Genomic DNA, 25,342 nt, shown 5'->3' with positions numbered 1-25,342 from the left:
AATGTAATGCCCGTAATGATGTTTTTAAAGACTATTTGGACCAGAAGGCGGAGTTTGTGAATAAAGGACGATCTCGAAATTTAAAAAGTACTTAAAAAATAAAAACTCTGAGGGGGGCAGGCGGCATCTCCCCCCACCCGCCTCCATTTCAATCATTTGTTGAAACCCGTGGGGGCTGGGCCAACCAGCCAGTGGCTGATGCACACAAATAGAAGCAAACCCGTAATTGCTCATTAAAAATGGCACTAAAAGGCTTTGCTCCTGCGCTTCCTGGATGCGGCTGGCTGCCTACACTGCGCATGTGCGTTAGATAGTCAATGATTGCCTCTTATTAAAAGTTTGGACTGGGATTATTTTTCATTTTCATGGAAAATGTCGCTTCCGGGTTCGCTCTTCTCTTCCCCCCTCCTCCCCTCCCCCCCCCCCCCCCCGCCAAGGTTTCAACCGAGCCCTCTTGGTTTCCTCTCGTTTAACCAGTAGATCAGATGCTTTCTTAGGCCTTTCAGTAAGTCTCTCCCCCCTCCACCCCTTCCCCAGCACAGCACCACCCCTGTTCACACTGCACCATTGTCAATGGAAAGGCAGACTGCAGCACGCATCTCTGTCTGTCTCCAGCAAACCAGCTCCCCACCAATGTGACATCACCACCCGTAAACCCTTTTTTCACCGAATTAACTACATTTGTGCCGATCCTGGCCATATTCTGTCATACCCAAGCTACACCCCTCGCCTACCCCTCGCTCGCAAAACGATGCATCATTATCTTTAACACCCATTGCTATGGATCATTAGTTACACATTTTAGCCAATAAGGGAACACTTACCAATGTTGCCTGTCTCCCCCTCTCCCACTCTTTCTCTCTCTCTCTCTCTCTCTTTCTCTCTCTCTCTCTTTCTGTTCCACTGACGCTGCAGCTCAGCTCCACAGAAAGATTTTAAAAAAAAAAGATGGAAAACAAAAGCAAAATAGTTCTTCTCTGGTTGGACAGGGGCTGGGGGGAAGCTTGGGAAGGCATCTATTTTTTTCTCTTTAAAAAAAAAGGTATTTACAACTCCTTGTGCCCCTCATCATTGCATCCTCCAAAGGCAATGTATTGCGTTTTGCCCCTAGGGGTGGAGAATAGGAGGCGGCAACAAGACGCAGCAGTAAACTCATTATTCCCAAAACGCCCAAAGCAACCAACAATTCCAACCCCAAGGAGGGAAAAAAATCTAGATTTTAAAAAAAATAATAATAACGCTAATAATTAGGTGGGGGAAAAATACCATCCTATCCCTGGCACTGCTTGGACTGTTAAAGGGAGGACTACTGTGAAAGAGTCATAAGAGAAACCACAATAAAAAGTTCACGTTCATGGATGGAGTCCACATGACTTCCTGTGGCCAATCCAACTTGTGATTCAGTCGTAAACTTTTATTGCTTAGCTGTAAATTTTCTGCAAACAACCAGGAATGCGTTGCATTTTTGTGACGAGTGCAAATGCTCTCGTCTGTCGCCATGTTTATACAATTCTTTTTTTAATATTAGTAATTTTTTCTCCTCTCTTCACCCCTCCTCCCATTTAAAGCAAGCAAATTAATACTGGGTATATATAAATATATATAAGACATACATATATATACACACGCGCGCGCGTCCGTACTAGATTTTAATTTCTTAGCATTAGTGCCTGTCTTAATGTGAAGCCTTTTTTGTTTGACCAGGGAGATATGGCCTTCACAATATAATGGTTTTTATTTTTATTATGGCTAATTAATTGGGCTACTTAGAGAGATCAACATGGAGGAAGGATGGACTTTAAAGAGGCAGGAAGAAAAGGGGGTGAACTGGAAGGTTTAAAAATAATAACATTATAAAACCGTGTTAATTTTCAGGAAGTAGGAAAAGCTAAATAACACTATTGTGTCCGCAAGCTCCTCGAGCTAACCTAATTAAACCGTGTAGTAACATCTCTCGGCACACAATATTCTTAGGAAAGGGTGTGTCCACTTTCACTAGCAAGCTCAACACAAATTTGCGATCCTCAACCCTCCTTTGGTTTTCTAAATTATAATAATTTTGCTCTTTGGCTTGAGCCAATCTCCATATCCTGCCCTGGGATATTAAGATTCAGAGTGAAGTTCTCCAAATAATAGTCAAAACTTGAGCAGCTGATGCGGTATTTACCCATAAACTCCCACATTTTTACCCTAAATGTTGGTGTGATTTTTTTAAATTAACAGCGTCCGATCCAATTTTACAGTTTCATGGAGGGATTTTTTTTTAATCACTCTGTGACTGGAAATCTCAGCTAATACTAGTTCTCAAGGAAACATCTCAGAGTCTGGTGCTTTCGTTGAATCATGCGACAGGACGGGCAGGAATTATATAGCAGGCGATATTATGTTTCTTTGAGTTTTTAGTTGGGGCCTGTGCAAACACTTGAAAATATTGATTTGGAGTCAGAGAGAATTTTTTTTCTTTTTTTTCTTTTTTTTTTTTTGTCGGGTACAGGCCTGCTTTGATCCTGTGGAGACGTCCACAAGTCTGCAAATAGACAACCGCAAAGACCAGATCTCCTAGTTTAGATTAAATGCTACATTTTCTCCCCTCTCTCCTCTGGTTGAAACATTTTACAATCCCAACTCTTAGCTTCAGGGCCAGGCATGGCAGAAAGCTTTGGGAGGAAAAATACACTTTGTCGCAATAACTGAACTCAGTCATTTGTCAGGCATTTTCATACCATGTTCCCCTATTTCCAGAGTTCAATTCTGCAGGTACTTCTGGTTTGCTTGCTTTTTTGGGGGGTGGGGTGGGGGCTAAGTGTGCCTGTCTGTCTGTCTGTCTGTCTATCCGAACAACACAAAGGTTGTAATACAACCGGATGGAAGGGAAATTACTTTATTCACTTTACAAACACAGGTAGTTAAAAGTTACGAGGGGGAAGCAACCACCACAACAGCTCTAAGAACACAATGGACTCCTCATTTTCCAACGAGTAAACCAGAGAATAGAATCCATATAGTGAACAGGAAATTTTAGCCCTGCAAGTCAGAGGTAACCTGTCCGACACGTTTTTCCCCGCACTTGAAACATTAGGGCCCATGACTTCAGTATTTAATTCTCATTCCCTTTATCCAACAGCCTTGTCTAGGAAAATAGCCTGTCGCTTCTTTCCTTGAATTAAATATTCGAGAAATAATTTTCCCTCCCCATCCCCTTTGGAAAAGGTAACAAGAGGATCAAATCTAGGAAGGGGGAGGGGAATATAACAGCTAGAAAATGTGGAAGGATTCATTTCTTTCCAAGTTTTGTTTTTCAAAGTTTCCGTGTTCATCCTCGTCTTTTTCAACCCATCCTCCAGCCTATCTGCATGCAGTGCAAAAAATAAAAATAAATAAAATAAAATAAAATAAAATAAAATAAAATAAAATAAAATAAAATAAATGCCCGAGAAATTCGTTGCCTCTAAAATATAATCTGTGCCCATTTCGAGTATAAAATCTAAACGAATTTTTTAGCCTAATGGCTGCATTGTCGTGTAGCTGCTGCTATGATTAGAATAATAAATTAAGGCAAAATGAGCAATATGCTCAAACTCAGTTTTTTAAGGAATTACATTTTTCACAAATCACAAATGGAGATCCGAAGGAAATTTGATTGGCTAATAAAAAGCGTGAAATAGGATATTTCTCACTTCAGGCGGGTAGATGAGACTAATTTCAGTAATACTGAAGCAATGATCGTTTCTGAATAAGCCACTTTGTGAACAGCATATCTTCTTTCAAATTACTTTATCCCATAAAATCCTCTTTTCTCTTTTTCTCTTGAAATGGTGGATGATTACAAAAATAACCGGATGTCAAATGAAGATGCGACTTTGTTGTGTTGACTAGACAGCATAAACATTCACCCCAAAAGTTACTGCTTCACTTGAAGTTTCAATAATTTAACTCCTAACCGTTTGATAGATGAGTGTCGCTATGTGGTATTCGTTCATATAAAACTACTTAGAGATGTGGATTTAAATATGATGGATAGACTGCGCATACAACTTTTTAAAAAATTTTGAACAGAACAGTTTGATAAGTTATCTTTCTTCTTTGAACCTCTCTAAGAAGAGTATGGGTTCGACAAGACCTTAAACAAAACAAAACAAAAAAAGTTCAGTAATAGCGCAAGCTGCTGCCTGCAAAGCTCCTTAACATTGCTGTGGAAGGTGTGAAAAGCATAGATCCATTTTATTGAAGCAAGAGGAAGAAAACTTCGGTGTTGTAAATGGCATGAATAACCCTGAAGATTATACCTCTGCTAAAATAAACCAGCCTATTCTATGCCTAATAAAACAGTTTACCTTAAGTGTCTACATTCGAAATGGAAAACTCTACAGTGATCCTTATTATTTTTAGCCCTTTCGTGGAGAAAATGAGTGCATGAGCATATATGTCCACTCTAGAATGTACAATAACATAGAAGTGTGTGTGTGCTTGTGTATAATTCTAGAATTCGGGAGTGGAGGGAGAGTATACTTAGAATTCGATAGATAGATAGATAGATAGATAGATAGATAGATAGATAGATAGATAGATAGATAGATAGATAGATAGATATTCCTATCCCCCCCCCAACTGCACTAGAATTCTACATGGACACATTCTTATTGCATATGCAAATACATTTTGTGTTTGTATTTTGAACATGAATAATAGGCACGCATACAATCTGCATTAGAATTCTAGAATGAGACATACACACATCCATGTTCCATATGCATAGGCATTGTTTGTGTTTGTGTTTTGAACGTGAATACATGCACAACATACAAGCTGCACTAGGTTTCTAGAATGAAACATACACACATTCATATTCCATATGCATATGCATTGTGTGTGTGTGTTTGAGCATTTGTATATGCACACACATATAAACGGTACTAGAAATCTAGAATTACACTTATACATCGTCATATTGCATATACATTTGCATTATGTATATGGGGGTGTGGGAATTGTGGGGTTGTGGGGGTGTATGGATATACATATCAGTATCGATTTAATATGTTATAAACTAGTTCTTCCTCATTGTATACTCTTCCTGAGCAGTATCCAACATTTTCAATTATTTGAGGCATTTAAATCCTTTAAGCTTGGTGTTTTGGGTTAAGAATGTCCCAACCCCAGTCTCTTCTCCAGACATAGTTCAGGGCATCAGGATGTATCTTAGGAATCTTGTGCTTTCTTATCTATACTTTCGTTGTAAACAACCCGCCACTTTTATATCCACTACTCCTATATGATGTAGTCCATTTATCAACAGAAAAGAAAAAAATAAATATTTACAAGATCAGCATATATGGTTTAACAAAATGATGGTGGGTGGCATATTTATAATATTCCTATTTTACAAAGGGAAGAACTGAAGCCATCACATTCAGGTTTTATTGGAAGAGATTCAGTGTGGTGTCACTTAGAGATCTTCAGGTACAAGAGCGATAACTTGGATTTATGTACTGATTCATAAAAAGAATTTCTGATTTTGTATCTGAAAAAAGCTATTCATTGCTTTCATGACAGTTTTCTTGGTAAGATGCTTATGAGGGTTTCTCTTAGTTAACTATATTCTCATATAGTCCAAGTATGGCTTGTGAATATCTCTACAACGTAGTTAAGACACGTTTTAATGTATACATAATCTCTTTCCAATCTCTCAATCGCTTTATAACGATCGCTTGCAAGTAGCAAATTGCACATACATATGACATGAGAAATTCTGAATCTTCTGGGTTATTGTAACCTCATTTTGAGGAAAGAAAGAAAGAGTGATGGGTTTGCTGCACTTTAGAGCTATGGAAGACCAGAATGTTACACGTTTGAGACCTCTCAGTAGAAGTTCCCAGGTGAGGAAAGTAAAATAAAGATATTTACATTTAATACATTGTTCTCTCTCTCCCCCTCTCCCTCTTTCTCTGCCCCCCCTCCCAAATCCACCCCAAGGAAGGTGGACATGCGTAGGCATGTTTCATACCAAGAGAAGAATTTTAACAATGAATATGTCTGGAAGCTTGCAACTTGAAAATGGAGTTTTAAAAAAACACTAAGACTACATATCAGTAAACAATACTGCATTGGTAATGATAATACCAGGTTTTATTTGCCCCCTGGCTTATTCACCATGTCTAATTACCCACATTTATTGTAGCTGTGCCAAGAGTCAGACATCCTGATTTTCTTGCAACTTAAAGATGGCTCTTGGTTTTGAACTATGCTAGCATGGCGACCAGTAACTTGAATCTATGAAATATTACTTGGGACTCATTGGCATCTCCTAACTCCGTGTGTGTGTGTGGATGAATGGTTTTAAATTTATGCATAACAATTTACGCAACTCAGACCTTTTAAAATCTTTTTTTAATTATTATTATTTATTTATTTACGTAATGTCTCACGTATACAATACAAATCCACGGTGTCCAGAAATTGGCTTCTGGCAGAAATTGCTACATTCAGAGTTTGAACACGCAGAACTATGCTTTTACATAAAACAAATGACTTTTTTTTTCGAGCATGTTGCATTAACAGATAAGTCAAGACAAATAGATAACTATACATTCAGTGCAATTTAGTTCTACACTACTTTATAAGCACAATAAAATAATACAATACTGTGCGTTCTCAACTAGGCAGTTTCAGTTGTTGGGAAATTTTTTTCCAAGAAAATAAGCAGCAACAAATACAACAAAACCGCATTACAAATACTTTGAAAGCATGACTCCTTCTATAGGTAGTGAAAAGTACATTACAAGTTTTTTTTATTATTATCATTTTATTTTATGCTACTTAGTAGCTTGCATCAGGGCAAAACGCAGCTCGCTCGCTCTTTTCCTTTAATAAATTCTGACCAAGTAAAATTTAGGATATGTAAGCCCCTGGTTGATAATAGATTTGATTATTATTGCAGGTTTCCCTTTAGGTAGTATATTAAGAATTTCGAGTGCTCACACAGTGAAATGGTAAACAGTGCCTATATAAATCATGAAATGTTAGGCTCTTAGCCTTCATGTTTTGGCCTACCGAGACATAGGCGTATAGGTATTATCTACATACAGATATAGTCATATATAGCTAATATGTGCGTGGTATCACCTATGGTCATCCTCCAATCTTCCAATTCAGACAGGCAGCTAAAAGTTAAATGATAACTGGGTATTAGCACTGAAGATACGTAGATATATAGATATTTTTAAAAAGCTAAGACTAGCAGAAAGCAATATCATACTTCCCCTTGGATCATGAATGGGGAAAACCAAGGTAGAGAAGAAATACTATTCAAACCTATTAAAACGAATACATAAGATGCATACATTTATATATCTATCTATATATCTTTATCTAGACAGATAGAAGTGGGAGTAGGGGAGAATCTACTGTTTGGAGATGTGGCATTTGCTTCAATGATTGTTTTGTGTTGTTTTTCTCCCCTCCTGTTGTTGTAGTAAAGCCAACTATATATTTATGAAACCAAAAATGCCGATATATATATAGAAAAAAGTAGGGGAAGTTGTTCTATGACAATAAAAAAGGCTAGAACTCTTTGACAGGTAGTTACTGCTGTGTGAGGCTCTCCATTCTATACTCTATAAAAGCAAATGACCGTCGTAAACATCTCGATTTATCATCTGCCATAAAACGAGACTTCAAGGAGCTGAGAAATCAGTCCTTGCTTTCTTCTTTTTCCTCCTCTTCTTTTTCCTCTTCTTCATTCCCTTCTTCCTCGGTTTTCTCTTCGTCCCTGGCCCCCGGGAGCTTGTCTTTGTTGTTTTCTTTTTTCCATTTCATTCTCCTGTTTTGGAACCATATCTTCACTTGCCTCTCCGTCAGTCCCAGGGCGTGAGAGACCTCAATCCGCCGCTTCCGTGTCAAATAAGGGTTGAAGAGGAACTCTTTTTCTAGCTCCAGGGTCTGATACCGGCTGTAAGTCTGCCTGCCACTGCGCCTTCCGGGAGCTATAGAACACAAACAACATAACTTGTTAGATCTCTCCTTGTGCTTTTTTTTTTTTTTTTAACTCCTTGCCTGATCTTTCCTAGAGACACTGGTGGTCTTCCCTTCTCTATGCCTGCAGCCCCTCGTGGTATTAAACCGAAATAAAACAAACTGTTTATTTTTCATAACAACAATAATAATAGTAGCAGTAGTAACAATAATAAACCCTAACCATGCTCCCTCCCACCCCAGACCCTTCTTCTGCAAAATATCCACCTCTCGTTTCTCTTTGCAAAAGTAATTCATAAAATATATCCTCCCAGCTTCCTAATATTTGATGGATTTTAGCTGTGGTGTTAAATCAAATGAAACAAGCTATTTAATTTTCTAACTATATTATTATTACTAATCCAACCTCCCCCAGCCCACTCCTCTTCTGCAAAATGTCTAACTGTGGTTTCCTTTTGCAAATGTAGCTCACTAAATATATGTTCACAGCTTCCTAATATTTTTGAGCCCTAAGGACCTGCATTTTTGTTGGATAAGTTACCTCTCCCTTGTGTGATTGTATTATCAATGTGTGTGTGTGTATACACATATAGAGATGAGTACATATGTATATGTATATACATACACAGGAAGTGTATTGAAAACAGCTACATAAATAGACATTTAAAACAATAACAGAATAAGGGCTTATGTATCTGAATCTGACTCCTTACTCTCCCTTCTCCATAGTACTTACTCGGTGAGAAAAAATAATAGATTTGTTAAAATATCTTATAGCTCGAAATTATGACATGTGTTTACCTGTAAATCAAAGCTTTGTTAAATAACGTTTCCCCCCTTTATGTCTAATTTAAGCCTTTTCTGGGCCAAAGCCTATAAGCTTTTACAAGGCAAGTGGGTCTTCTTGAGGGCTGGGGGAAACTTTATTTCTTAGATTGTCCTTTAAAATTAGCACTCGGTAGTCTAACCTTCATATGTTTTGAATTAACAAGTATTATATACAACCTGGAGGCTAGGGGAGAGAAACTTGTACTTTGAAGTATTTAGGATTTTGTGCAAATGAGGAATGGTTGCAGTTTACTTCGTCAAACAAAGTTCTGTTAAGTCCATTTTCCTTTCTCTCTTTATCTTTTCCTGTCCAGGACAGTAGAATGTTCCCTCCACCCCACCCAGCTCTGAACTAAGTTCCCCTTTAACTTTAACTTTTATTTAATTATATATAAAGATAGATAGATCTAGCTAGATATATAGATCTAGCTATATATAGATATATAGAGAGTAATACTTTACATATATACATATATATGTGTAATGCTTTACAAACACACACACATACACACACACACACACACACATATATACATATATATATATATATATATATATATATAAACATACGTATGTAAAGTATGAATAATTCCCTTATGCAAGTTCCTACCTTTTAGCCTAAGTCTCCAAGCGGTTAAGAAAGGCTATATGACATTTTAAAGAGCAGTGTATTATCAACATGCAAATAACCTCGTGGGAGCTGTATCTTATTGCCTATCCTCAAGGCAAGCAATAAAAAACAAGTTTTACTTTATTGTGATTTAAAACCTTTGCACAGTATTATCACCTTGCTGTCTCTCTAGTTACTGCTGGCTTGTCTGATTTCAAAGGACTTCCTAGGAAGAAGAAATATTATTAAAAATTGCTCATTTCTTTCAGACTTTACAGCCATGCCTATCTTTTTTCATATATATATATATATCTATATATATCTATATATATCTATATATATATATATCTATATATGTATGTATACATTTAAAGATATAAAATAAAGAAAAACAGTTAAAGGAGGAGAGTAAAAAAAATGTCCTAACCGTGTGGTCTCATCCATGGGAACATGAGACTGGGAGACGAATTTTGATTTAAATGGCCTTGTCCCTCGCTAGAGTTACTGTTGGAAGACGATTTACAGTCAGGATATTGTACAACGGTCGCCTCTTGCTGGGCACCATAAAGCGACTGCCTTGGTAGAGCTTCATATCCATAGAATTTAGACGCGTCTCCGTGACACGCCAAGGCGCATGGGTTTTGCTGGTATCCAGAGTTAGAGATGCTGGAGGTTCCGTGGTGGAAAAACTCTTGGACATGGTGTGAAGGGTGTTGGAAGCTGGGAGCGGTAGCGCCCGGACCATAAACCAGAGCATGGCTCCTGCTTACACTTTGTGGAAATCTGCAGTCGTAGTAAGTTGGTTCCAGCGATTCACCGCCTTTGTACTTGGAAAAAAGAGGATTTACAAAGTAGGAACTCATGACTTTCGCATGAAAAAAAAAAGTCTTTAATTCTAAGAGATTAGTGCTAGGCTCTCCCTGGACTGTATAAAGTCCTGAGTTTTGTGGCTTTTTTTTTTTTTTTTAATGAGCTCTCAAAGACGTTTCATAGTGCCTGAGTGTGTATACGGCTGCTTTATGCCTCTTAATGCTCTTGACTTCTCTTGTATCTGTCGGTAGGTAGAGCTCTCTCTCAGTTTGTCTGTAAGTTGCTCCTTCCCTTTAACACCATAGGCAAATTCCTCAAAATCCCGATGGTGTGGCGCTTTCACACGCGATTTGTACTCATCACTCTTCCACACCAAGACAGGCTAGAAAGAAAATGACAAGGATTTGGGGGGTCTTGAAGGGGGTGAAGGGTACGTGGAAAAACCAGCCTTCAGAAGGGAAGGGGGAAAACATATCTAATGAATGAAGGAGGGTTATGAAAGGTGCGCATTAATATCCTTAGGTGATTTTTTGCAAGCGAGCCTCTTCACTTATCTCAGCAAATACATGCGCCAGCGAGGTCAATTTAGGTAACCTCAACAGGTAAAAGAAACGCCAGCCAGACCAATTCGGTGTCAATAGAAATATTATTTTCGTGGCGATATTTTGATGGGGTTTAAAGACAAACAGGAAACCAACTGAGTGTTGGTTACGCATTTACAGTGAGGTTTTCGTCTCTTCTCTTCTGACTCTACGCCTGTAGGGTTATGAGTCGGCAGCCTATTCAGCTCGTGGCATCCCTTCTTCCGATTTTTGTTGTTGTTTGTTGTTGTTGTTGTTGTTGAAAAATCGAAATGGAACAAACAAACAAACACAACAAAAAGAGAAGCTGCCCCTATAGGAGACAATTGGTTTGATTGGTTGGTTATTGTTGTCCTATTTTAAAAATAAATAAATGAATGAATGAAGAGCCTGGGATTTTTTTTCCCCTCTTCCTTTTGGACCAACCATTGAAAACCCAGCGCTGAAAATAACAGGAAAGAATCATTTCAAGGAAATAAAGTAAACAATGCATTTAAGAAAGCTACTTTTGAAGAAAGAGAGGGAAAATGGGACAGAAAGTACGAACTCTCTTTTGTATGGGTATCTCTGCGTGTGTATCTGTGTGTCTGTGTGTGGTTAGGGTTGCCTTTAAAAATCGACATGTTTCTAAATCACAGACAGTTGTTTCCATGTTTTAATTTTACAGATGCTGCTAAAGCACCTATTTCCCCGTCTAGTTTCTCTTCACTGTGAATGACCATTCATTGAAACCTTTCACTTGAGACACTTCATTTTATGACAGCATTAAGGAACTCAGACCATTAAATATAGCATAAACCAGCGGTCTTCCTCTTAAAATTTTGAGGGAAAAAAGGGCTGCAAATTAATCTTTCCTGTGCTGTTCTGCAGCTTTTTAAAAGTGAAAAAAAAATCAAAGTCACATCTATAAATTATGGCGTGATATTAACTGTCAGCGTTTTCCCTTCAAATATTTCCAGCGATTGCTTCAAATTTTCCCCCTATGTTCTTTCTGAAAATGCAAGGTAATTAATTTCAGAAAAGACCTAAGAAATGCCAACTGTTCTGAAGTGTGGAAGAGTGAAATACATTTTAACCCAAACTTAGGAAGATATTTCCAGGGTTCCAATTCTTCATTTTAGTGGCATGAACTAGTTAAAATAACTGGCGAGACTGTCATTTAGGTGTGTTCTTTTTTTTAAGTAGACATCTTTTCAGGAGGGAGAAAACAAAACAACCCTTTCCCATGTCTATTAGGTGTCCCCAAATAAAACAAATTATTGTATTTTCTCTTTCAAAAGCTTCAGAAATAGGGATTTGTAGTGTTTTTTTTCAAATACACACACACACACACACACACACATATGGAGAGCAATTTTCCAACCATGTCTTAGGTTATTACTGAAATGAAAAGATACGTGTACGGTGAGCAAATATTACCCACAAATTAAAAATAATTATAAACAGGGTAGAATTAGCATGTCGAATTTTACATGAGAAAATGTTATGTCTCATTAAACCCCTAAAAACAATTTAAAGGCGGAAATAAGCACCTGGGGATATAAACGCCTTAATTAGCAGCTGATAGTCAATGTGACCATTTTATAGGGATATGATCAACGTAATTCCTACTTTTAAATACCCAACAACTAAACATTCTGTACATGGCGGTGGATTTATATTTGATGACTGAGAATTCGGATAGTCTCTTCCTGAAATTAAATGATGTGACTGAAACATTAGCTGCATTTTTAGCCGCATGTGCATTTGTGTGATACCTAAAGATACAGTAAATAATGCAGACTATTTATCGCGCCCTATGAGGGCTTAACAATAAATGTTTACCTTCAAGGTCCATGCAAAAAGCACTCTCATTAAATCAGTTATGTGCAACTCTCAGTGCTTCTTTAAAATATCTTGACATTTACGGTCCAGGGAAAGTGCTCTTCTTTGTCTACAGTTTTTTTGGTGGGTGTGTGTGGGTGTGTGTGTGTGCCTCCACCCTTCGGAATGTAGCTTTATAAATTTGTCTGTATTGTAGGATTCTATATATTTTTTACTGTATTTGTCATGGGTGTGAGTTATTTTTAATGTTCTGATCTTACTGCCAAAAAAATGTTACGGCTTCATTTTTTTTTTTTTTCAGAAACATATTCTTGAAAAGGTGTAACTTGTGTTGGCTCTAATAAAGAAAAAGACTTCAACAAAACAGCTTTCTCCGCAAGCATTTTATATATTTACTGGTTGCTGCTGGACTGAGGGGCTCTGTGTCTCATCAGATATAATTAACCGATATTTTTTTTAAAACAATCTATTTATTGAAAGACTATTTTACCTAAGACTCAGAGCTGTGCTACCATCTTGACAGTTTCTAATGTGTTTGCTTTTCCGATACACATTATATGCTAATTTACAAGTCATAGGTGAGGGAATTTATACATATTTGTTTTGATTTGTTTTTCTTACAACCTTTTAGAGGCCTAAAGGTGTAATAGGATGCGTTGTAACTTAATGGGCCAAAAGACTTCTAATATTGAACAACAGCGCCATCTTGCGTTTTCTTTAGTCGAGAGAGAGAGAGAGAGAGATCCCCTCTGTCAAAAAGGGAAAGGAGCGGTTTCTTCAAGCATCTAAATCAGATTAAATCTAAAAGAAAGCCAAAGAAAACTGTATGATTTACTAAACTGTGAAGTGGCTATGGGTATTCTGAGCTTATCAGGAGGCATTTTATAACCAATAATTACACGAGTTACTGATTTCCCAGATAGCTTGATATGACGCCTTAGAGATAAAATGAGATAGTGATTGTTTCTTCATAGACAAGAAGGCAGTACTTTTGCACAAATTATTTCTGTTCCTTCTTTTTCTGCTAAGGAACGCATAAAAAATCACGACGTGTGTACACACTGACAAACAAACGCAACAGCGTACCATCTCTCCTTCAACCTTCAGTGCTTTTATCAGTTTTAATTTAGGGTGGTATTTTTCCCCCCTGAGCCAAGGGGGTCTGTTGTTTGTAGTCTGTAGACAAAACATTCCAATAATCTGGTTTCAAAGAGAAAAGCACCCACCTTATTTAAACCATAAAACAATTAAACCCAGACGTCTAGCCAGTTCTGTGGTCCTGTTTTGTTCAATTCTATTCAGCACACATAACAGTGAGACAAACAGAGTTGTAAAACTGGCTTTTTTTCCCCTGCGGAAATGTACCTATGGACAGCTTTCACAGCTGTAGTATCCTGTCTTTTTTGTGTGCTTTACAAAAGGGCCATTTTTAAACGAAGCAGGAAAATATATACACAGAGATGCAAACCATATGCCCAAGGAAGATCCTCCATTTGAGTATTATTGTTACATTCATGACCAGCAATACTCACCGCAAGGTTTTGAAAATGTGCATCTCTCTCTCTCTCTCTCTCTCTCTCTCTTTTGAAAGTCACGTTGCATCTTTTCTTTTTCTTATCGAAAGATTAAGGCTCTCCAATGGCAGATCATTTCAATGCCTGCTCAGTTATTATTCCCCACTATCAACCAGCAGCCAAATGACACTTAAAATTATGGGGCAACTCTGCAGTTAAGAGCCTTGCACATGAACTGTAACTGCAGCAGGATTTAAAACAAAACAACCCATCACCAACAAAGAAAACCCTCGACGGAGACAAAAGGGGACATATCCCTTCGTGCCCATAAGCTCCAATGGGACTTGTGCGAGAGTAAAGACTGCAGGATGGGCTGGGGGAGGGTAAGCGACCTATGGTCTCTTAGGAAATGAGATCTGGTTGAATGGGGGGGTTCAGAACTGAGACGCATGGATCATTTCTTTTCAACGTTAATAAAAGCGTTTCATTACATAGCCACCAGAGAGGGGGGCCCGAAGCTGATTGAAAAGTCCCATCCAAAGTGAGAACTTTTCCAATAAAAGGGGTGAACTTTCTCCATTGCAGATATGAGGTGGCCAATCCATTTTGAAATCCGAACAGTGTTTTTGTTGTTGTGGTTGTTTTTTAATGGAGTTTACGCGGAGGGATTTAGAAGGGGAGAAGACAGAGAAAAATACACGAAATGACAGGACTATTCTTGGTTGGGTTGGATTCAGTTTTGGTTGTTGGTGGTGGTTTTTTGTTTTGTTTTGTTTTGTTTTGTTTTGTTTTGTTTTTGCCCATCATTCTTGGCCCTGCTAAAATGCTTTTTAACCTGCACATTTCAGTGGGCTCCTTAAGACGTTTCAAACATAAAAAGCAGGGGACTTGGGCTCTGAATGAACTGAGCTTTGAGCTTCCTCTGGTGCCAGGATGATGCTCAGACTGACCCATACCATACCACCTTAAAAAGGAAAAAAAGAAAAAAACCACGATGCCATAAAAGCTAGAGTACAAATCAATAAAGGGGAGAGAAACCTCAAAACGTTAAGAAAGAAATATTAAAGGGCAATATTTTATAAAGATCAGTGGGTAATGACTTCCAGGTTTTTTATTTCGGAGAAGGCTGAGAAGCCAAGGCGACAAGCATGTCCTACTACCTCGCTTTGATTTTGATTAGAAAGATTAGAACCCTGCTCTCCTCATTTCATTAAAGAAAGGCACCTTATAACAAGTTTTGATGATTAAGCATCCCCCGCTGATCATTTTTATACTTTCTCTCCCCCTCTTGTCTCTCACTGAGCAGCCTCTGAGCACCCATCAATTTATATCTCAAGCTAAAAATGCATTGTGACAGCCTGTTCTCGCCCATCTGGGCCACTTAAAATGGTCACAAACCACGACAACAACAGAAACTTCCTACCCATTTGAGACTGGTGGAATTGGTCTCTACCTACCACAGCAGACAATCCAGACCTCTGTGCAGAAAGAAAGGGAGGCGGGAGGGTGAGGGGAAAAAAAAACAACCTATTTCATTGAGACCGAAAATTTCTCTCCCCACACACATTTTCTTGTTTTCTTTTTTCTTGCTTTTTTTTAAACATTCCTCCCCAATCGATTATATTTTATTTTGCAAAGTAACGTCCTCTGAGGTGCAAGGAGCTGAAGAAACCTACAAGTCTTGGCATCCCATTGATAATGCAAAGCAGTTGCTATATAGGCGGATGTCAGACAGAGGAATGTTGCCGCAAGCGCCCTTTCCCAGCATACATATTTAATCTTTTACATATACTTCGATTGCCTGGTCATAAATTACTACAATTAATTATCCAAACCTAAAAATTTATGGCACGTATAACCCTTACCTAAACGCATTTTATGATTATACTATTAAATACAAAATGTTGTGAGCGGAAACAGCGTCCTTTCTTTCCACCCATCTTCATTTGCTTCCTGTAATAAGGTATATTTCAAATTCCATTTCAACAGACTGCGATTTTATCAGTGCTAAATTCACTGGTACAAGGAGGGTGTCTCCTTTAAGAATCCCAACACAGCTTTGAATACCATTGCAAAATAAACTCTGGCTGTTTCTCAAGTGGAGTTTAAATAAAAGACACCTGCATGATAAGGTTTTTTTTTTTCCTTCTTTTTTTGTAACGTTAAGTATATATTTACATAGAGCTGTTCTACTATAGCAAACATAACAATATTACAGAACGGGTCTGAGACAGGAATAAAATACACAAATAAGTACACCAGACCAACACTATGACAGAACACTTTTGAGCCTTTTTTTCTCATTTTCTTTTGTACAAAATATGCACTCACAAAGTCATGAAATTAAAAAAATAAAACACTGGATAAGTTTAACTTACGAAATAAAATACTAAAAAAAAAATTTAAAAAAATTCAAGTACTTTTCTGTTTTGTTTTCCCGAAAAGGACAAAAAAAATCATTTTATTTTAGTTGCATTTTATAAAAGCATGGTGCTCCCAAACGCTTGGCTGTGTTTAACTAAATCTAAACACTGATCAGCACATTCAAAGTCAGAAACATTTCGAACCAAAGAAACAGCTTTCCCTTCCTCCCTCCCCTCTCCTCCTTTCTCTTGCTTTGATTTGACTTTGCCAACTTTACTGCTGTTCTTTATCGGTTTTTTCTTTATTCATTTTCTTCATTTTCATTCTCCTGTTCTGAAACCAGATTTTGACTTGGCGTTCAGTGAGATTAAGAACTCTGGCTACTTCGTACCTCCGGTCCCGTGTGAGGTACATATTGAATAAAAACTCTTTTTCCAGTTCCAGGGTCTGATACTTTGTATAAGGACATCTTTTCTTCCTTGTGGAACGTGCGTGAATCCAATTTGCGACGGGATTGCCTGGGAAAGAAGTTTTTTTTAAAAAAAAAATCATTAATTTCAACAGCTGGCTTCCCCTCTCCTCACACCCAGATTATTATTTTTCCAAAATAAACGTGTTTAATTAGGAAATTAGCAGGTAAATATTTTAAAGTAACCCTCAGAAGGCATTAATGTGTTTATTTTTGGAAGGGGGCCATTTCCTTTCCTTTTACTATTGCTCTCAGATAAAAGTTTCAGTAAATAAAACCGTAGCAATGGGTTTAAAATAATAATCATCCCCTAGCAGGAGTAATCTAAGAACATAGTCATAAAAAGTAAAAATTCCCACCATTTTATAGGCCCATAAACTCTCTTTACAACCTCTGCTCTCCAATACCTTCTCTATAACCATACTAGTCCTAGAATGACTAGCTTATTTTTTTTTAATATCTGGAGGATGCCACAGAATAAATTCATTGTCTCCAAAAATACAGTCTTCAAGCCTAAAAGACCTTTCTCTTTGCTGCCCCATCATCCCTACTTTGTTAGAACGAAAAAATTACACTGTTTTATCGTTAGAATCATCTCCTTGATCCAACTGTAGGCGTTTTATAGAGCCATCTACCAGCAAAGGAGAATGTTTTCCCTGATCCTACTACTTGTTTTATCACAGATCTACTTTATATAGTCATATATGGATACTTATCCCTATGTATGCATACATATAGAGATACATATGGGGATACACCGACACCCACAGACTCACCATTTATAATTTATAAATCACCATTTCATCAGATTGTTAGGCCAGAAGTCTTAATAAACACATGGCATGCTTGTGTATGTGTGTGTGTATGTGTGTGTGTGTGTGTGCGCAGGTTTGTGTGTACAGGCATACACACTCACACAGACACAACTGGACGTTTATTCTAGTTCCACCAGATTTGAAATCACACTTTATTTTGCTCTCTGTGCATTGCCTCTATGCACACACTATACTGTCAGAAGCAACTGTCTGCATTTCAGAGACATATGGTCATTCTGAGATGAACATTTTAGAGTGGAAAAGACCGGTTACATCTGTAATGGTGCAAGGGGCTAATCAGATCCCCCATAGTGCTCAAGTTTTTGCACTAAAGAAGATGGGCTTTTTTTCAAGTGTTCAGTCCAATATCCTGCCTAAAGCTGCTTTTCGACTTTATCGCTCCATAGATTCTTTCTGCCTTTACCTCCCATAATCCACACTCCTTAACACTTTTCTCAGGGCAACCACCTTTCCGTTTATTCCCACATGTTGGGAGTATTTTATGAATAATTACATAGGTGGGTATTTTTAAAGACACGTATATACCTCTCTCTGTTTATTCCTGGGTGTTTTTCTCCCCTACCCCCACACCCAAATCACTGAATCAACTCTCAACTAGAAGGGACTCTTCTTGACTGAAAGGGGAAATATCTGAGAGGCAGGAGCTTTGGTGGGGAGGCTGGATTATGAATATTTGACCAAAGAAACAAATAGATTTCCCCCCCCCACTCTCTTTTTTAAATAAAATGAAAATGAAACTACTGAGATTAGACTAGGGGGATTTTTAAACCCGGGTCTTCCTGTATATCTGGAGTTTTAGGACAGGGCCCTCTAAGGTAATTTCATTTTATTGAGTACTGTACTAGAGGCTGTAATGCCTCCCCGGTTGTAAACAAGAATGACTTCAACTTACTAGGGTCTAATTCGTTCTTTTCTTCTTTGTGTTTGCTCGAAGCGACTGCCTCCGATTCCGGAGAGGGTATAGTCTGCGGAGTTCGGTCTCTGAGATCACCCGGGGATCCGTACATGTAATCCGGATAACTACGCCCGTCCACCGGGCCACATTCCGCCCTTCGGCCGGGGAAAGCGTCCGGCTTGAGCCCGTAATGCCTGCTGCTGGGTGGGAAGCCAGGGAAGGACACCGCGCCTGAGATGGGTTCCAACCAAGTGCGCATATACCTGGTGTCAGCCCCAATGTGAGGCTGGTGGGTATACGGATGGTAAACCACAGAAGACTGAGAATGCACGGGAGCCCATGAAGTAGTAAAAACGGCCGGTTTAGGGGCAAAACTGCAGGATGGAAAATCGGCACAGTCCGGTACTAATCCTGAAGGTCTAGCTGCTGCAGGGTGAGAGCCAGTGGCTGGGAACCTTGAAGCCAAGAGCTCTTCATTTTCATGACTTATCAAGGAATCTACATAATAGTTGCTTATGGGACCAGAAGCCGACATGTTCCCCCCTCTTTTACATTCATAAGATTATTGTATGAACTGTATGTGTACTTTTTATCTTCTCATAGAACAATCAGGGCAGGTAATTATTTTTTCAGCCTTTCCCAGTTTGCTATTGGCTCTCAGCTCTCACGTGATTGTATTTACCCAAAAATACAGTGTGGATCAATCCGCAGGTCTTTTTTTTTTTTTTTTTTTTTTAATAGAGACTATGCGACCTGGCTTTTCATAAAACTCTTGAAATAATGCAGACATTAGAAGCAATGCCTCTTGCATTTCATTAGCCAGAGGTGGCTATGTCTGGCATAAAAAGCTGCCCTGCTAGTGAGCCTATAAGGTATGTGTGTAAGGTATCCCAGGCACTATTTCTTGACGTAATTTGTCTCTGTCTGTCCTTTCCTTCTGCAGCTTGTATTCCATAGTGGATACATTAAATTGAATATCAGTAAAAAGGGACTAGTTCAAAGTGTAATAGAGGTATGCTTCCCATCATACTTCAGTATCACCCAAGGAAGGATCTGATTTTAGGCTTTTTTTGCCTAAAAATAAATGGACTTTTTGTCATCTGTTACAGGGAAGTACAGTCGTCAAGCCTGCTTTAGGGCAAGAAATCTGTTGGTCACATCATGCATATCTATTTTTTAATAACTGTCTCCTGGAGTGGAAAGGATAAGCTTGTAAAACATGAGTGGGAAATAAAAACACCACCACCACCCCTTCCCCAAAAAAGACAGCTTTTGCAGACCCTCTCTGAATTATTCGGCTAGTAGCCAAGGATGTTTTTATGTCCTTCAATAAAATTTTTACGAGGATCATTTGATTGTTCATAAATGTGTCTTTCATTAAATAAAACTGGAAGAGTGAGTTTCAGCTATAAGGGTAGCTGGGAAAGGGGAAACCTTCTGAATATTTACAGCAAGCAACAATGTACACTTGACACTTATTAATATTATTATTTTAATGTATGGAAACTTTTTTTTACCAAATCGATTGAAATAGCTTGGGTTCTGATTTTTGTTTTTAATTCTTAACATTCGGGCTGAATTTTGAAAGAAATAACCTTCCCTTCGTAGAGAAAGTCAGGTAAGTAAATAGATCACGCCCATTGGATTCTGAAAGAATGGAGTTAGTGGATTTCTCTGGAAGAGGAGGAAAAGAATAACCTACACAGAATAACCTCTCTTAAAAATGTGGATTATCTCGTGTTGTGAAGGGCAATTCATAACTTCGAATTTCATAGTAACTGGAGTAGGATGAAGGTGAATGCTCAAAATTGTGCAAGAACAAGAAAAGTGGAGGCTCAGAAGGTTATGGTGGTTTCTCGCAGAGCGAGACAGATAGACAAGGAGAGATAGAGAAAGAGAGAAAGACAGGGGCATATGCCCGTTAGTGATGCAGTATGCACCAGTGACATACATTATGGACAGTGCATGTAAGTCCCCTGAACACACATGACATGAATGCTTTTCCCCCCAGTATGTAACATAGGAAATTCGAGCATGAAGAAAAAGCAGATGGCTACAGATACATGCCTAAATATGCATTAATATGTGATGTTGCTAAAAAAGCCCCCAGCCCCTAGAAACTTACAGCCCATGTTTCAGCTGAGAAAAGAGTAAGACTGCATCTTAATTTCAAAGTTCTTAATAAATATGCACGAGTCTGTCCTAGTTTCTGTTAGAAATGTATTTAATTCTATCAAGGGACTACTTTAAATAGAAATTGATGTCTGTGTGTGTATGAAAATCCAAATTCGGACAGAGCCTATGAAATCTGAAGTCATCATCTCGTTCCCTCTCAGAATTTATTCTCATTCCGTTTTAGATGCTATGTTTTATGTGAGTCCTTAAAGGGAAATATTCCTACAGGAGTATAATGTCCCCTTTGGCCTCTATTGAGTTCAATTTATTTGTCAATCAAAAGTCTCTAGTGACGGTTGTTTTTCTGTTCATGGGGGGAAAATTATACTCATCATTCCTTCTCTATTTCCATTTTTGTTAAATACTCACTATGGAAGATTGCTAAGATGCTGTGATGTAAAAACGTGGAGGTGTAAAGGAATCTTGTCTTTGGTACATGGATGAATTATTGTAAATGGAGCCTTACAAAAGAATGGTTGTCTTTGGACATATATGCAGAAAGTGGCGGGGGGGCTTTATATACAGAGGAACAGATAGAGAAGAACAGTGAGTGCAAAGGAGGACTGGTGAAAAAAATTACAGGGAAAAATGACAAAATATACAAGATATGAAATACATAACGAGCAGGGATTATAAAAACACAGGGTTTCAATAAGTAAAACCAGTTCTTGTAACCTTAACACAAGCAGACAAGGTCACTAATTTAGTTGTTAATGGCGCATTTTTGATGTTACACAAAGGAAAACATTGCTGGCCAAGATTTCTTTTATTTACGCGGAAACTTTCATTAAATAGAATTGTTTACTCTCCATAGGGCTGCAAAGGGTTTGGGTTTTTTTTAAATAATCATAACGTTTGCAATACCAGCCTATTTCATTCAAGGAGCAGCATGCTTTGAGAAATTACCCAGTTCAAACAAGAGAGAGGCAGCTCATCTTAAAGTAAAATAAAAACAGGGCTTAGCATAATATTATCAGAACATTTAGCTGTGTAATTGCATAACAAAACTCTGAGTCTGCAGGGAAGTAAAATAATGTTCATTTATGTTTCTGTCTCCATCAAACCTTCTACGTGGATAAGCGTAAGGTTTCATGAATAAAGTCGAGTAGCAATGCAGGGCAAATAAATACATATTTTGAAATATACTTATTTTAGAGAGTAGTCTTTCCAACCCGAGGTGAACGTTAGAATTAAAATCTGGTTTGCTACACAGTCAATACCAGCAAGGTTATCTTGCAACATTTGTGAACGGTCTAGCTAGACTCTGAGCAGATATGATCCTGTTTCCATAAAGATCTCGCTACTTGTTTAATGGAAGATTACCTCTACTGAAATGATGCTGAACGATCATTTCTCATGTAGGCTGTCTAATATCTCTTCCTCCTCCACTCCCCATTATTCTGAAAGCAAAAACTTCTTTGCATTTAACAAAACCAACACATCACTGCAAAATATAAACAATATCAAATGGGGGGGGTGGATTTGTAACTGTGACGTTAAAAAAGCAAACGCCATTGTTTATTTTATTGATCACCGTCTTGACACATTTAGTTTTGACACCTCTTGGAGCGAAATTATTTCCAGTGACTTTGGTCGTGTGTCTGTCTCTCTCTCTGTGTGTGTGTGAATCAGATAAGCTTGTGCAGTTTTCAGAAATCCATTCTTTCTCTGTTTTGATTGCACATAACTGCAGACCCTTATTCCCTCAGTCTTGTAGTTTCGCTTTGATAATCTTTCTCTGATTTCAAGGAGATGCAAAAAAATCCTAGGGCCGTGTCTTTTCAGCTCTGTGATACTGCGATTTAAAAAAAAAAAACAGAAACAAAAACAAAAACTTTACAAACTAGCGGTATCAAAGGCTAGTTTGGAGTCCCACAGCAATTGGAAGTAAATACATAAATAAATAAATAAATCCCACCACCTCCTTGTGGCAATTCAAGGCCTGAAGAACACTAGGCAGCTCTCCACACAGGGTCTCCCGTGCAGCTGTACGGATTTGCACCCTGAAGCTGTGTGGAAGATGAAAGCGGTGCTCTTTATAAACAGCAATAGCAACTCTCTGTGGCTACCAGAGGAAGACATTCAAGAAGGGGTTTGATCGACAAACTCCAGTGAGGGTCTTGGGATTAGCAGACAACACTCTACCCTTGACAGGCAGACAAACAGCGACTCCAAAAACGCATTCCCCGCTTCCACTTGGTTCAATTAACACTGTCAAGTTCGTATTAATAATCTACTTTTCCCTGCACACACACACACACACACACACACACGCACACACACACCCTGCATCGAAGCAATCTGAAACCATGCTGTGTTATCTCTTCATAAACAAAACGAAACTAACCATACAGACAGCACAAATTTACACACCAGCAGTGACTATCGCTTTGATTTTAATCCCTAAACAGAATAAAGTTCATCCCCCACCCCACATCTCTTTCTCTTGTTATATTTTTTCCTTGTCCTTCGTTCCTTTCGCCTCTCCTTTGCCTCCCCAATTTTTTTTCTTTCTTTTGTTCTTTTACACCCTCCCCCTTTCTCTTATGAAAAAAAGGTATACAATGGGTTGGGTTGCACGAATGTAGAGCAGACTGTCTGAAGTCAGTAGAAAATATCTCCTGATCTCCTACATGTCTTTTATTTTTCATGTTTACCTTTTTAAAGCCAGTCAATGAAAAGGAAAGGCCAATTTCAGCAAACTATTACTGGCGGATCCCATAGCAATGCAGCTGGCTGTTGTTTTGTTTTCCAGATTTCTTTGGCTACTTTCATATCATATTTCTTCGGGGTTTTTTAAGACGTTGGGCAGAAAGGATTTTCAAAACAATATATTACTGATGAGACTTGTCGAAAGGTGCCTTTATATGGACATAATATTTAAATTGAACCCAAAATGAAGGGAGGAAAGGGGAACAGGTAAATAAAATGAACATTCAGATTAAAAATTACTCTAGAGGAGTTTTTACCTGGTTAAGTGCTCCTGCACACCCACACGCACACACACCACTTTGTTGCTAAGAATTTTGTTAGAAGTTATGACTTTGGATTCCAGACTCCTTAGTGTCAGAAGGTGGGGATAATAGACAATAAATTCCGACGTGCCATTAAAGCCCAGGACAATTTATTTAACTGTGTTATGGTGTCCTTCCAAAAATTTCAGGTTTCCACTAGACGAATCCCATTAAAAACATTCACAGATGGAAGCTTGTCCAGAGCAATGGGGGGGAGGGGAATATTTAAATTACACTAAGTGCTAATCTCCAAGGCATATTAGGTTATCTTGGTTTGGGGTGTGATATGAAGTACAGGTCAACAAAAGGGGAGGGGGAAACATTTCAGAAAGAAGTAAATTAAAAGAACAGCAGGAAAACAAGCCTGAACCCAAAGAGTAAAACTGTATACTGCCTGAAGAAACATATTTCTATACGTCTCCCTCTACATTTATTATGTTTCTGTCAGACACCCTGTAATTAGCATAAATAACTATAGTTCCAAGCGGCAACTTTTGTCTGCAAATTCTATGGTTTAGGCGGCACAGTTGCACTCCAGCTAGACTGAAGGAAAGTCCAAGGTGTTACGATGACAATCATGCACACAAACCGGACAATAACTTCACTCTATTTATTAAAAAGGGGGTGTTTCAGCTGAAGGCGATGGCTTGCATCTGAACATAAACCACAGGAGCTCTGGGCCTTGTTTAATTATACCTGCCTTGACCATACCAACCTACCTCTTAACCTGTCTTGGTCTACAACAGAGTGAACTTTCTTTAAAAATAAATCAAACACCACATATTCCCCCCCACCACCACTACCCTGCTCACACACTCACACTTGATTTGATTCTGTTAATCATTTGTAAAGATCATCTGCACACCCCAAGAGCTGATTAAATAACATGGTGACTGTGTGAGAATCCAAGACACCTAAGCATAACAGCTTTCAACAGAGGGATTTGGTAGTATTTAGAAAATTCTAGACAGCCGCTCCAGTTGATTTTTCAACTGGACATATCGCAGGCACGTATCTTAGGAAAAGCTAAGCTTTCAATGCAATTTCCCAAGCTCAGGGGAGGCAAACGGCTAACTGAAACAAGGAGGGATTAAAATATATATATCTGCACTTCTTGAACTGCAGCAAAATGGAGGAGCCTATAACCAAACCCTAGCCTCCCTGTTACGAATTTACAAGCTCCTACTAACTTCTAAATATATTTTCCTTCTCCAGGCGGTATTTTCTTAAAGCACCACAAAATCACCAGAAGCAGCAAAGAATAAAATACATAGGAACCCGTAGAGACACAGACAAAGCCTTCAGTTCTAAAATTACACCTGCTGGGGAAAGAGCATTATATGAACATAGGCAAGAAAAATGATAGTATCGAGCATATAGTAATATTGCTAATATTTTACCCTGATAACAACAGCATCAGAAGGTGTGTGCATGTCTAGCAACAAAGCAAA

General features: G+C 38.3%; 2 protein-coding genes and 1 non-coding gene across 7 annotated transcripts in view; all 3 read right to left on the bottom strand.

The window, feature by feature from the left end:
* The window catches only part of LOC140900697 (uncharacterized), a 96,721-nt gene that overhangs the window by 67,931 nt on the left and 3,448 nt on the right, over window positions 1–25,342 (bottom strand). Inside the window, exon 1 of one of the 5 annotated variants that reach the window (XR_013634864.1) lies at window positions 825–913. The exons of 1 other annotated variant lie outside the window; for it this stretch is intronic. This is a non-coding gene — a transcript (uncharacterized LOC140900697). Of the gene's footprint in view, window positions 1–824; window positions 914–25,342 lie in introns of those variants that run through there. 3 more of the 5 variants (XR_013634865.1, XR_013634863.1, XR_012155697.2) reach the window with 3 other exon arrangements.
* Window positions 6,425–10,760, bottom strand: HOXC8 (homeobox C8). The gene is made up of 2 exons (XM_073318363.1): window positions 9,837–10,760; window positions 6,425–7,982 (listed from the first exon to the last, which is right to left on the bottom strand). The coding sequence occupies exons 1-2, from the start codon at window positions 10,270–10,272 to the stop codon at window positions 7,690–7,692; spliced, it is 729 nt and encodes a 242-aa protein (XP_073174464.1). The 5' UTR covers window positions 10,273–10,760; the 3' UTR covers window positions 6,425–7,689.
* On the bottom strand, window positions 16,507–19,392 carry HOXC9 (homeobox C9). Its single transcript, XM_073318538.2, has 2 exons — window positions 18,700–19,392; window positions 16,507–17,020 (listed from the first exon to the last, which is right to left on the bottom strand). The coding sequence occupies exons 1-2, from the start codon at window positions 19,235–19,237 to the stop codon at window positions 16,776–16,778; spliced, it is 783 nt and encodes a 260-aa protein (XP_073174639.1). The 5' UTR covers window positions 19,238–19,392; the 3' UTR covers window positions 16,507–16,775.

Source organism: Lepidochelys kempii, chromosome 20, assembly GCF_965140285.1.
Source record: "Lepidochelys kempii isolate rLepKem1 chromosome 20, rLepKem1.hap1, whole genome shotgun sequence".
Classification (NCBI taxonomy): Eukaryota; Metazoa; Chordata; order Testudines; family Cheloniidae; genus Lepidochelys; species Lepidochelys kempii.
This window is presented reverse-complemented; position numbering and strand designations above follow the sequence as displayed.